Source organism: Solea senegalensis, linkage group LG6, assembly GCF_019176455.1.
Source record: "Solea senegalensis isolate Sse05_10M linkage group LG6, IFAPA_SoseM_1, whole genome shotgun sequence".
Classification (NCBI taxonomy): Eukaryota; Metazoa; Chordata; class Actinopteri; order Pleuronectiformes; family Soleidae; genus Solea; species Solea senegalensis.
In genome coordinates this window covers 7,764,963-7,777,342 of record NC_058026.1, presented here as the reverse complement: position 1 = coordinate 7,777,342, position 12,380 = coordinate 7,764,963, and the positions used below count along the sequence as shown (strand labels likewise).

The 12,380-nt window shown below is 39.9% G+C and overlaps 3 protein-coding genes across 5 annotated transcripts; 2 read left to right on the top strand and 1 right to left on the bottom strand.

The window, feature by feature from the left end:
• The first annotated feature begins 135 nt into the window (after positions 1–135).
• pgam1b (phosphoglycerate mutase 1b) lies at positions 136–3,433 on the top strand. Its single transcript, XM_044027273.1, has 4 exons — positions 136–524; positions 1,581–1,855; positions 2,322–2,502; positions 2,796–3,433. Exons 1-4 carry the CDS (start codon positions 386–388, stop codon positions 2,963–2,965), a joined length of 765 nt encoding a protein of 254 aa, XP_043883208.1. The 5' UTR covers positions 136–385; the 3' UTR covers positions 2,966–3,433.
• A 1,398-nt stretch (positions 3,434–4,831) lies between these two features.
• On the top strand, positions 4,832–8,556 carry exosc1 (exosome component 1). Of its 2 annotated transcripts, none has more exons than XM_044029026.1 (8): positions 4,832–4,909; positions 6,160–6,326; positions 6,513–6,587; positions 6,668–6,756; positions 6,847–6,880; positions 6,979–7,029; positions 7,298–7,382; positions 7,671–8,556. In XM_044029026.1, exons 1-8 carry the CDS (start codon positions 4,882–4,884, stop codon positions 7,775–7,777), a joined length of 636 nt encoding a protein of 211 aa, XP_043884961.1. In that variant the 5' UTR covers positions 4,832–4,881; the 3' UTR covers positions 7,778–8,556. The 2 variants fall into 2 exon arrangements, with proteins under 2 accessions (XP_043884961.1, XP_043884962.1); XM_044029027.1 differs by having other exon boundaries at positions 4,833–4,909; positions 6,160–6,275.
• knop1 (lysine-rich nucleolar protein 1) lies at positions 8,453–11,893 on the bottom strand. 2 transcript variants are annotated; one of them, XM_044029025.1, is made up of 5 exons: positions 11,480–11,893; positions 9,774–10,942; positions 9,611–9,682; positions 9,447–9,515; positions 8,453–9,277 (listed from the first exon to the last, which is right to left on the bottom strand). In XM_044029025.1, exons 2-5 carry the CDS (start codon positions 10,902–10,904, stop codon positions 8,972–8,974), a joined length of 1,578 nt encoding a protein of 525 aa, XP_043884960.1. In that variant the 5' UTR covers positions 10,905–10,942; positions 11,480–11,893; the 3' UTR covers positions 8,453–8,971. The 2 variants fall into 2 exon arrangements, with proteins under 2 accessions (XP_043884960.1, XP_043884959.1); XM_044029024.1 differs by having other exon boundaries at positions 11,495–11,892.
• Positions 11,894–12,380: the final 487 nt, after the last annotated feature.

The following is a 12,380-nucleotide window of genomic DNA, read 5'->3' as shown; positions in this document are numbered from 1 at the left end:
TAATAGATGGGATAGCCAAACACAAGCGCAAACTTCTAGGGCGGCACTTTGTGCGGACGTGATGCTGTGCGCATCCTCCTGCTTCTCGCCTCCTCCCCTCGCGCACAACTCGCTTTCTCATTGGTGGAAAGCGGCAGGAAGAGAGGAAGAGAGCTCCTCAGTCAAGTTCAGGCAGAGCAGTCAAATCTACGGAGCTGCTGCGACCCCGGTCCAGACCAGGACAGAAAGAACAGGAAAAAAACACTGTTTCCACTGCTCTGTAGCCGCCTGTAGTGTTTTCTGTTGAGTGAAGTCAAATCTGCGGACCCTGCTGCTGCGTTTTGGGAAGACTCACTCAATAATCCAAAGTTTCCGGAAATACGCCGCAGAGGGCATCGGAGTGAGGATGGCTGCGTACAAACTGGTCCTGATCCGTCATGGAGAGAGCTGCTGGAACCAGGAGAACCGCTTCTGCGGCTGGTTCGACGCGGACCTGAGTGAGACCGGAGAGCATGAGGCAAAGAGAGGGGGAGAGGCTCTGAGAGGTAGAGTGATAACACAGATTATGTTCCGGGGCCTGTTCAGCACCTCACTCACTCACTCGCTCTGTGGATTAAAGCCGCAGCATGACAGTGCTTATGCAACCGTGAGATATATAGAAGCATCAGGGCCACTCCTGCCACACAGCATGAACCAGCTGTAAATCACTCTTTATTTCTGTACTACTTATATTTTCTCATAAAAACGGACAGAAATTGCTTTATATATCACCTTACAAAGTGCTGAGCAATTGAGTTAAATACACTCAAAAATGTCTCACAAGGAAAAAAAAAACGTAAAATATTTTTTTTTTGAGAATGGAAAAGGCTTTGTCTCATACTGAGATTTCGGAGGAACCAGCAGACTGCTGTTGGTGAACAGTACATCTCTCAAGTGGAGATGGGAATTGGTATCGGTCCAATATTGGTCAAAATCACAGTCACATTTTTATTGGAATGATAAAAATGTGACGTCCAATTCTATCCAGAGCTCCTGTATATCACACACTTCACTATGCACAGGCTGTACAAATGAACATCAGCAAAAGCATTTAGCTGAGTCATGTTTGATTTGTTTATTTCTACTTTTTGGGAGAACAATAATTGCTACGCAGTTGTGGAGAATCACATCTTTTGAAATGACTCGGCACAAATGTGTTGCCGACGGCTTCATAGTTCATCGATGGTCTAAAATGACTGTATCTGTATTGGCAGATACTCGAGTTTGTGATATCGATATCGGTATGGGACATCAAAGTGGTATCGTCCCATCCCTACTCTCAAGTATGGGAAACTAGGGATGAGCTGATTTCAAACTTGGTATCAGAATCTGATACTAGTCCAAAATTACTTTATCGGATATTATTTAAAAAAGATTTGTAAATGATGTTTAAAGAAGTAGACAATGAAGCACGGCATCTGTGTATCAAGTAGTAAAAATAATTAAGACCTGAAATATTATTGGAATCATACACCATTTCTCCCATGTATAAAAGAACAAATTTGATATTGGTTGAGTCGTCCCCTCTTACCATCGTTTCCTTGCCCTCTCCTTCACCTCAGATGCCGGCTATGAATTTGACATTTGCTACACCTCTGTCCTGAAGAGAGCCATCCGCACCCTGTGGTTTGTTCTGGATAACATCGACCAAATGTGGCTGCCTGTCCACCGGACCTGGCGCCTAAATGAGCGTCACTATGGTGGCCTGACTGGGCTGAACAAGGCAGAAACTGCAGCCAAGCACGGAGAAGCCCAGGTCAAGATCTGGAGGCGTTCCTTTGACACTCCTCCCCCATCCATGGATGAGGACCATGACTTCTATCAGACCATTAGCAAGGTGAGACTCTGTGAAACAGGATGAAAAAAGATGAATGAATCTCTTATGAATGAAGACATCACATGGTTACAGCATATGATGAAGAAAAACTACATGGGCAAGGATGTTTAATAAAAGATGGCTGAGCTTTTCATGCTTTTCAGGATTGTTCTTATCTTCTACCGCAGTCATTCTGAAAACTGGTGAATGCTGAGGCTATATTTAAATTCTTCTGCAAAAAATCTTTTAATCTTATACATATATGCAATTAATCGAAGCTTAATCGCAAAACTGCAAATTAAAAACAATAATTGTGGGGATATGTGCCATCTGGGAACATGAAACATTCCAAAAACACTGGTTAGGCTTATTTTAATCTACACACCATATGTATGCAAGAATGATATTTTATTTAGCGTTATTTAAAAGATGTAAGTCACAAATGTCCTCGACAACGCACAACAACATCTTCTGTCTTTTGTTGTAGGACCGGCGTTATGCCGACCTGACTGAGGACCAGCTTCCCTCCTGTGAGAGTCTGAAGGACACCATCGCCAGGGCATTGCCTTTCTGGAACGACGAGATTGTTCCACAGATCAAAGAGGGAAAGCGGGTGCTGATTGCTGCCCATGGCAACAGTCTTCGAGGCATTGTCAAGCATCTTGAAGGTCGCTCATGTTTTACAACACATTGTCACATTAACCTCCACCATGGGCCACAACCTACATCCCCAGATAAAAATCATCAATACATGTCCTTTTATTTTTTGATTTCTGCTGCTCACAATAATATGGTATGGTATATAATAATGGAAATATTTTGCTGAAAAGTTGATATATAATAATATAATACTTAATTTTGTACTTTTGCAAAATCCAAATTGAACAAAATTGAACTTGGCCCTGTGCGTTTGCAAAAGCTGTCTAGGAAGTCACAGCAAACTGTTATTTCTTTTCCCCAGGGATGTCAGAGGAGGCCATCATGGAGCTGAACCTGCCCACAGGCATCCCCATTGTCTATGAGCTGGATAAGAACCTGAAGCCTACTGGACCCATGCAGTTCCTGGGAGATGAGGAGACCGTCAAGAAGGCCATGGCAGCTGTAGCCGCTCAGGGCAAAGTCAAGAAATAGACTTGTCCTGGTTTGGGGATGAGAGTACAGATCAATCATTTCTGTTTAGTTGTCAAGTGAAAACAAGGTCAATTGATATGTGTGTCTTTACAGACTTTCACAAACACAATGTGCACTTTATTGTACTAATGTCCATCATTCACACAAATATACTGTATCAAATTTGGTCTTTACGTTGTCACCTACTAAAACACTCATTTCGCTATTAGGCTATAGACCGCAGTTGTTTTAAACACTGATCAAATTTTGCCAATCGGGGACCAGCTGGTAGGAGCTACCTGACTCACTCTGCACACTCATTCCACGTATTTCTTCCTATATAAATAATCTGTGTAGGTAAAGCTCGGTGGGAATAGTATAACCTATCAAATAACACTGGCTGTTGTCAAAGGGGTAAGTTAATTTGCTCTGGACTGCTGAAATGTGATTGCTGTAAGAAAATAAATATTGTGAGCCAGTATGTGATGATATCTGTGTCTGGTGGTTTGTTTCCCAGCAACAAAACTTATGTCTTATGACAGGGTAAAGATTATAGCCCTCTCAGGGAAAATAATAGTCATTTATTATTAGTTTGAACAGGGAAATTCATACAACTTGCATAAGATGCATTACAGGTTGCAATTGTTGTATGGCCAGGTATATGTATTATCTCAATACTTCGGGGAATGTGATTGCTACATTATTTGGGATAAAAATTTATGATTTATTAATTTGTTTATTTTTTTTTTATTTGTTTTGACCATTTTTAAATGTAAACCAGTGGATACCATGATGTCAGCCTTGAATGGATTGGCCACTCTTCACCAAAAGTGGTGTTTGCTTTGCAATGGTGCCAACCACTGGTAGAAAAAGAGAATGGTGGTAGAACGCTGATGGCACCAGACTCTTTTTCAGCTTGGAATATCTGCCAAATTAAATATGTGGATGATAACAGGTGATCCGCTGTAGTGACCCCCACGTCAGAGAGCTTTTACATCTTTTTCATCCTATAAACCACAAACTCACAAACTGTGAAGGTGTGGATTTATTCAAATACAATCATGAAACTGAGCCACAATATAAAATGTTCATAATGCACATAACACAAGTTACATGAATACTACAAAAAAATTTCACCTGATTATCAAGTGTAATGGATAATTGTGTATTGGCATCTAAAAAAAACAAAACTATTCATATTTATTTTTTGACCATTTCCTCTGCATTAACGCATATGGCATGGCATTTGCTAAAGGTCAGTATTTTTGTGATATTTGAAAAAGTTTGTAAGGCTATTGAAACATAAAAGCATGCATTCCAGTTATTATACATTCATTCTAAGCTCATAGCCTCCATATATATATATTTTCCTTCATTTGGCATAGATGTACGTTTCCTGGTAATCCGGTAGGCTACATGGTGTTGTAAAATAAATGGACATTCGAGGACTGTTCAGTAAACACTGAAAGTGAATTAATTTACACATGATGGCAAAAAATAAAAAAATTGGAAAATAAATAAATAAAAGGATAGGACATTTTTATACTTGAGGTGCTGTGAGGCAGTAAAAGACATTATACAAAAATAAAATAAAAAAGAAACGGCAGAGGATTAGAGCCACATGTGAAATTAATTCATTCAAAACACATTTCAAGAAAGAAAAAGCCAGAATTCTGTAATTAAAGTCGGAGTTCTGACTTTGATCTGGTGTTTAGGGTTATAATGTTTAAAACGTGCTACTTTACAAGACTATTCGACGTTTCTTCGCGTTTCTATACTGTCGGCTGAACAGGTCACATGTTCCCAAGCATGCCTCAACAAACATGGCGGCGCATCGACATGTCGTCTACCAGTTCCTCTCAGAGTAGCAGCCAATCAGAGTCGACGCTCGCTCTACGCCTCAGCCAATCGCCTCTCGCTCTGCTCTTCTCGAAAACATGTCGCCCATGAAGCTGTGTGTTCCAGGTGAGCTCCTTAAATGTTGTCTTTACTAGATGACACGGTGTACTTCCTCGTCACTATATAGTCACGTTGGCTTCTTTTGTGGTTGTGTGAAGTGGAGTTTAACTACAGACTAACTTGCTGTGTAATAACTTATCACCGTGTGTGTGTGTGGGGTGTGTGTGTGCTCTGGCTACACATGCTGTTGTCGTTTCTTATTTTATTATTTCGCTGTAGTTTTTGGACCTGAGACGGAGGTGGAGTGATTCAAATATGTTTTAGACACGTGTTTCTCGTGAGTTGGATGCTCGCAATGCTACTACACCGCCGCCTCGTTCCCTTCCCTTACATGTTCTCTTTTCATACCCACCTTTCCATTAAAAACCAACCTTCTCTCATTGCCACACTGTTGTTACTTTCTTCTTGTCCCGGTGTTTTACGGTAAATGAGAACGATCACTGTACGTGTGCAGGACTGCGAGTTGACGACTTTTACTTTCCACGGTAGTTTTCATGTGCAGCCGTGCCCATCGCCTCAGGACAGCTCGGCAGCATTCCTCGTCTCACTTGTTTTCCTTCACTCCCCTTGTATCTGAAAACGTTTCTCTCTAGTGCACACACAAATGTGTTCGGTTTACGACTGTTTAATACAAAACAAAAATATTTTACCTATTACTAACGTTTGACTTCATCTAATCAATGAGTGAGGCTTTTCTCTCAGTGCATTTTATCTTTCTATATATTGGAATTGGGCTGGATGTTATGGCCACAATTCTAATCTCTTTGTTATTGCAGGAGTTTTTTAGAAGGAAACGCCATTAAAATGGGCTTTATATTTCATTCTATAGCAATTGTGCAAATACTGAAAAGTGAAAGTTGAAGAGATGCCAAGCATAGAAGTCAAGGAGGTATTAGCAGCCTCAGCAGCCTACTGTTTTAATCAGTAGTCATATAGGGAAGTATTGGCATGTTTGCCAATATTTGATCATTTTAATGTCAATATCAGCCTTTACTGATATCGTGTCAAGAATATCATGCAACCCAACAATTATTGTGATGAATGAAATGGTTTCAAAGTTCTTCTATGGGCAGAAAAGAGGGGAACATTTCACACATCTGAGGCAAAACGTGCAAACTAGATATGTGTTATATCTCAATGGGTTAGTCCAATTCAAGAAACATATGGTTTTATTTGATTTTTCCGCATCAGTCTGATGTTCCCTGCATTGACACTATATCCATGTCTTCCTTCTTCCTTCGCTTCTTCGCACTCAGGTGACAAACTGTGCAGCACAGAAGACTGTATTCCCGGCACAGGAGTATATCTACGGCACGGCTACATATACTCCTCACTAGCGGGCTATGTGCTGAGAAAAAACGAAGGAGAGGAGGTGAGGGGTGTGGTGGCTGCTGTGGGTAGGAGAGTCAGGCATGTGATACAGGTGTGTCGAAGATATTGCACAACATTTATGAATGTGACTGTAGTGAAATGGGTGGGTTCACCAGCTGTAGAGAAATATGCATTTAGTATGGCATGTCTTTTCTTGAGTTTTTTTCTTTTTAAACTGGAGTAAAGAAAACTGCTTTCTGTATTAATGCTGCATGGGATTTTTTTTTTCTTTGTCTAGTTACCTGTGATCTCAGTAGTGAGGGAAACGGAAACACAGCTGCTGCCAGATGTAGGAGCAATAGTCACCTGTAAGGTATGCAGTGGAATTAGTTTCTATAATTGCACAGTCTTAATGTTGATCTGTTCATCACCGTGGTGTTTTGTATTGGACAGGTGACCAGCATCAACCCCAGATACGCCAAGGTCCATATTCTCTATGTAGGTTCCACACCACTGAAGGACCGCTTTAGGGGGACCATCAGGTAACCTCGTAATTTAATCTACAGTACAGCAATGGTGAATGTTTTTATTTCTTGCTCTCTTAAAACTGAACTCACATCCTCTGACTGCAGGAAAGAAGATGTACGCGCAACAGAAAAAGACAAGGTGTGTTTGAATGAATGTGCTCAACAAATGTGACATCCTAAATCTGAAACAAAAAGCTCCATGTTTATCCTTCTGGGGCTTTTTTTTGTTTTTTACAGGTGGAAACATACAAAAGCTTCAGACCTGGTGACATCGTCCTTGCAAAAGTGGTATCCTTTACCTACCCTTAGAAATATTCATCAGCAATGAAACTATTCAGCTTATACATTGAATTATTTTGCATTTTTTTTAACTGTGTACGTCATATGAAATATGTTTATTATGTATTAACTGTGGGAATGTTTGCATGAAAGATGCACAATCACTTTAAAAACTATTAACACTATTACTGCTTTTCCACTGTAAGTGAAGTCACACGTAAAAGGGAAGTGTTTGTTGTGTATTTGTGTAATGTTGACCCTTGACACGCGATGTCAGATTTCCCTCGGTGACGTTCAGTCCAACTACTTGTTAACAACTGCAGAGAATGAGTTGGGAGTTGTAGTGGCACACAGTGAAACAGGTAACCCTTGAAGTTTCTGTTCAAATCAAGCCACATTTGGTCTGTTACAGGCATTTTGATATCGCAGTGTGAAACACGTACATTTATATTGTATTATTTATAAGTGACAATAGAAGCTACAGTCCAGGTTTTGTAAGACTCAAATCTCTTTATACATTATCTTTTAGTGTCCACACTGCTCTTAAACCAAGGAAACCTATACGTTGTTTTTTTTCCATGTTTGCATTTGTGACACTAATTGTTGACCACTTTTGTTTCTAACACTTCTTTTTTTCTTTTGTCTACCAGGTGTCCAGATGGTTCCCATCAGCTGGTGTGAGATGCAGTGTCCAAGGACACACAACAAAGAGTTCCGCAAAGTGGCGCGTGTGCAACCGGAATATCTACAGGCATGAGTCCTGAAACTTCTTTTTCCCTCACAAGGAACACACAGCTTCCCCCCCTCCTTCAGTCGCTATTGTCAAGATGTTCAGATGTTTGACTGAGACTGGACAAGTATGCGATTTGTTGGTTACTCCTAGTTTCATGTCTTTCGTAAGTGTTATTAAAAATAGTTTTCCCTATGCACATTGTGTCATCAGTGGATTGTGCCAGGTTAAAGAAAAACACTGAAGCAGCATCAGACCAAACGGCTACTCTGTCAGGACATACAGTATTCTTAATGAGACTTCATAATCCCAGGGTGTTACAGTGCAGCTGTCAAACGTTTGGTGATCTCATGTTAAGAAAAAAAGTGAACGCATTTTTTGTATACGGGAATCATTACACAAGGCAGAGGTTGCATTTGGTCTGAAATGAGGATGCGATTAAGAAGAAAAAAGGTTGCATATATAAAGTGTTAGTGCCATCTCAGGCTCCTGAGGCTGTTTTCAAGTCAACAGGTGGACAAATGTCCACACCGCAGTTTTACAGGAAAAAAAACAGGTTTGAAAGAGCCTGCAATTCAAACCAACTTACAATGCAGCTACCTACCGTTCACGGAATACTGAAGTATAACGCATGATAGTCAGATAGTTTTTTTGTTTTACAGCACACTGTGAGCCCACGACGAGCTAGAAGAAATATTTCTATTTTGCCTTTGAAGAAAGTGAACTTTATTCTTTCCTGATTTCTCTCTTCACTACCAAAAGATGTTGTGCAAGCTATAAATAAAAGGACTATCAGAAACTGTTAAGACAAGTAGTTTTTTTCTTGTCATGAAAATAAGACAAAAATATTGTTTTACACTTCAGACATGTACACATCTACTTTGCAACAAGAAGAAAATTACCTCAAGCACAAACAAGCAGTACATATTACCACTATCCTATCAGTGACAAACTAAACTAAAATATAACTTTAAAGTACATTTATGACTCAAAATGTCTTTGTTAAAGGAACATTTTACATAGATAAACTGATTAAAACAAAACCCACTGATAATCCATTATATTCTCAAGAGACCATTTTCAGTTTTGACTGTCATGTATGATAATTATACAGTATATACATGTAGAAATGCCATTTTGTGTTTGTCTGACTTAATTTTTAAACACATTTTATGCTTCCACAGAGAAGCAGAGCAGACAGCTCAGTCTATGAATCAACAATCAGTCATCAAAGCGGACTGATCGACTTGCATTGATGTCAATGGAGAACTTCTTATTGGACGGTGCACTAAACCCAAGTCCTGCCCCTCTGCTATTGAAGTCCATTCTGCGGGATTGAGCGCGCTCAAACTGTCCCAGAAGCCCTTGCTTTAAATTTTGCTGTGCGTCTTTCCCCATTGCCATATTTGCTCCACCAGTGGCTGCAGCAGCCGGCTGCAAACCCTTTTTGAAGCCACCCATAAGGCGGAGGAACTTGTGTTGTTGCTCAGAGCTGTCAAACTCAGCCGTGCTCCACTGACCCAAACCCTGCCGGACACACATTAGAGGCCAGTTATTTTTATTACTAATTCCACACATGTAACTCGTTAAGAGATGAACAGTCTGAGAAATCAGTTGCAATGTGAACTCTGACTGAAGAGGTGAGTTACAAAGCTGGAACTACATTTTTCACACAAATTCCACACAAAGTACTGACCAAAGGTTTAGCTGGTTTTTCAGGCTGAGAAGCCTTGTCAATCTCCATTTGTAGTTCCCGTCTCCTCTCCTATGAAAAAACAGGTTACAGTGCAATTTTCTGTTATTTGGAAGGAAATATAATCAATAATAATTATGTTTGGATAAAGTCACCGCTCTGTTTACCTTGTTGATGGTGACTTCATCAACGTTTCCACTCTTTGCTGACAGAAACACCACCTCCCCATGTTGGGATTCCTGAAACACAAACATGGTTCACTCCATGTACAGACAATAACAAACATCAGTGTGACCTCTGATAACAGACACTTGTGTTTTCCTCATTCACCTCTTCTTTGTTGCTCTCCCTCTTTATCTTCTTTTTTGCACTAGATTCAACTCCAACATCATTCTCCTCTTGTTTCAGCTTCTTCTTTTTGATTTTCTTGCTGGTGTCATTTGCCACAGTGACTCCATTCTGCCCATCCTCTTCATTTTCTTCACATGTGATAAATGTTTGCTCTTTTTCCTGTGATCTTTCATTTCTCCTCTTCTTTTTCTTCGGTTCCAGCTCTTCTTCTTCTTCACTGACCTCCATTGTCACCTTTCTGTCCTTTCCTTTCTTCCCTTTTTTCTTTAGCCCCATCTTCCCGTCCTCTGTAATAGTCTCACTCTCACCCATCACATTTTCTTTTTCTTTCTTTTTTGCTTTGCACTTTTTGTTGTTGCCTTTGTTTTCAGGTGTTTCTATTCCATTTTCATCATCTTCAGTTTTGGCTTTTTTCTTTATCTTCGTTTTCGTTTCCTCTCTCTCTCCTGCAACTATTTCCAACTCAAATTCATTTTCTCCCATTTTAGGTTTCTTTTTCGTTATACTTGGTTTAACAACAGCTATAGCCGTTTCTTCCACAGACAATTTTTTCTTCTTCTTCTTTTCTTTACTTTGCTCCACAGTCTCCTCTGTGCTTACAGCTAAAATATGTGTTTTTACTTTCTTGGCTTTCTTTGGCACTGTATTCTTTTCAGGTTGCTGTTCTTCTTCCTCTTCTTTGTTTATCGTCACATTTTCAGCTTTAGTTTGTACTTTGTACTTTTTCTTTCCTTTCTTTTCTCTTATTTGCTGGTTTTCTATGTCTTCTTTTACTGAACTTTGTGAAATTTCTACTGGTTTCCGATCATCAATTTGCTTCTTCTTCTTCTTCTTCTTCTTGTTTTTGACCCCTGTGGCATCAGAGCTACAAGCATCATTCAATGATTCGTTGACACTTTCTTTTCTCTTCTTTTTCTTCCTCTCTGTTTCACAACCTTGATCCTCCACTTCTATAACAAATGTCGCAGATCTTTTGTTTTTCTTCGCTTTCTTCACCTCTGTTTGTCTCCCATCATCAACAGAGCAGTCTCGGTTTTCAGGCACGGGGGTTTGTCCCTTCTTGAGTTTCTTCTTCTTTGCATGTTTCTCCTCACTTTTAGCTTCCACCATCTTCACTTCACTTCCTCAGCAACAAAATGCTGGCTTTTCTGGTGACAGAAGTTCAATTACTGCATATTAATACCTTTCTCTGGCGTGAAATACCAGAACATTGCAGTATACTTCCACATTTGTGCAGCAGCCTGGACACACGTGTTGAAATTTGTTCTTAATGTTTTATACAAAAGTATCACTCACTACTGCTGGTATCAGAACAACTGTCCAATTTGAAATGGGCATGTGCTCATGAGTAAGCTCACTTCCATGACACTTAAATCAAAACACGCCACGATTTAGGCAACGCATTTAACGTATCTAATAATTGTAATGTGGTTTGGTGATTTAATACATGCGGACTTGTTTTCTAATTTTCAAATACGAGACTGAAAGGGGAGAACTACACTTTGAGTGCAGAACGAGAAAACCTAGTTCTCTCAGACTCGCGTGCAGACAAGCTAGCTCGCCAACAGTTGCTACATAGCAGCTAAAACGCTAAAGATAAAAACAAATAACTCACTGAACCACATTATGAAACTATTTTCTAGCGCAGCTGCAGTGTAATGAAAATTGTAAATGTAGTTACTAACTTTTTGATAACTCACATGGAACCGGCTACAATCTTGACCCGGACGTATTTTGATGTTAGAGCCTGGCGTCGGTAGCAACAAGCGCGCTCTCGTGAACGTTTTCCGGTGTCGCAAAAAAAGTGCGCGTGCAGGTAGTCACGGTTATATTTATTATGTTTACACGTTTGACTCTTCAACAGTGGCGTGCACAGATATGTGGAAGGGCAGGGTCGAAAATTAAAAGGGCACCTATTGCGCACGGGTGGGGCAGGCGCCACTATTACATATTTCCCCACATTGGTATACAGGTATATACAGGGACATCCTTTACAGCACAGCATCACTTTCTATCACTGAGGTGGGCGTTTTCTATACAGCACTGATAATCATTCCTTCAGTTGCTGGTCTTGGAACAGGGGAAGCTCATTTGTATGAAATTACATTTGTGTCAATATTTTCCAAACAACACTTTATTGTATATTGTTGTTTGAAAATACATTTGTGCTTCAGCAGCAGCAGCAGTAGCAGCACATATTTTCTACCTGCCAAATGTGCTTCCTTCAGTGTTTCCTTTATTTGCTTGTTTTTTCTCTGTATCTACATCCATATCTATTAGGGATGGGTCACAAAATATCAAGTTTGGAGATGCATCGTCGTCCTCCCTTGTGCAATACGATAATAGATACACAAGGGCAAATCTGGATTATTTTAATTAATAAATTAAAAATCTAAAGTAAACAGATCCTGCCAGTTTTACTCATCAGTTATCGTTACTTCAAGAATACTGAATAAGGAGGACGCCCTATACTGAAGAATAGGGCGTCCACAGTGGCGGATGGCAAAGAAAGCTATATCAAGAGATGCCCCATCCACATACAATACATAGACTTTATTCACTTTTAACTATTAATTTCCTTTTCTC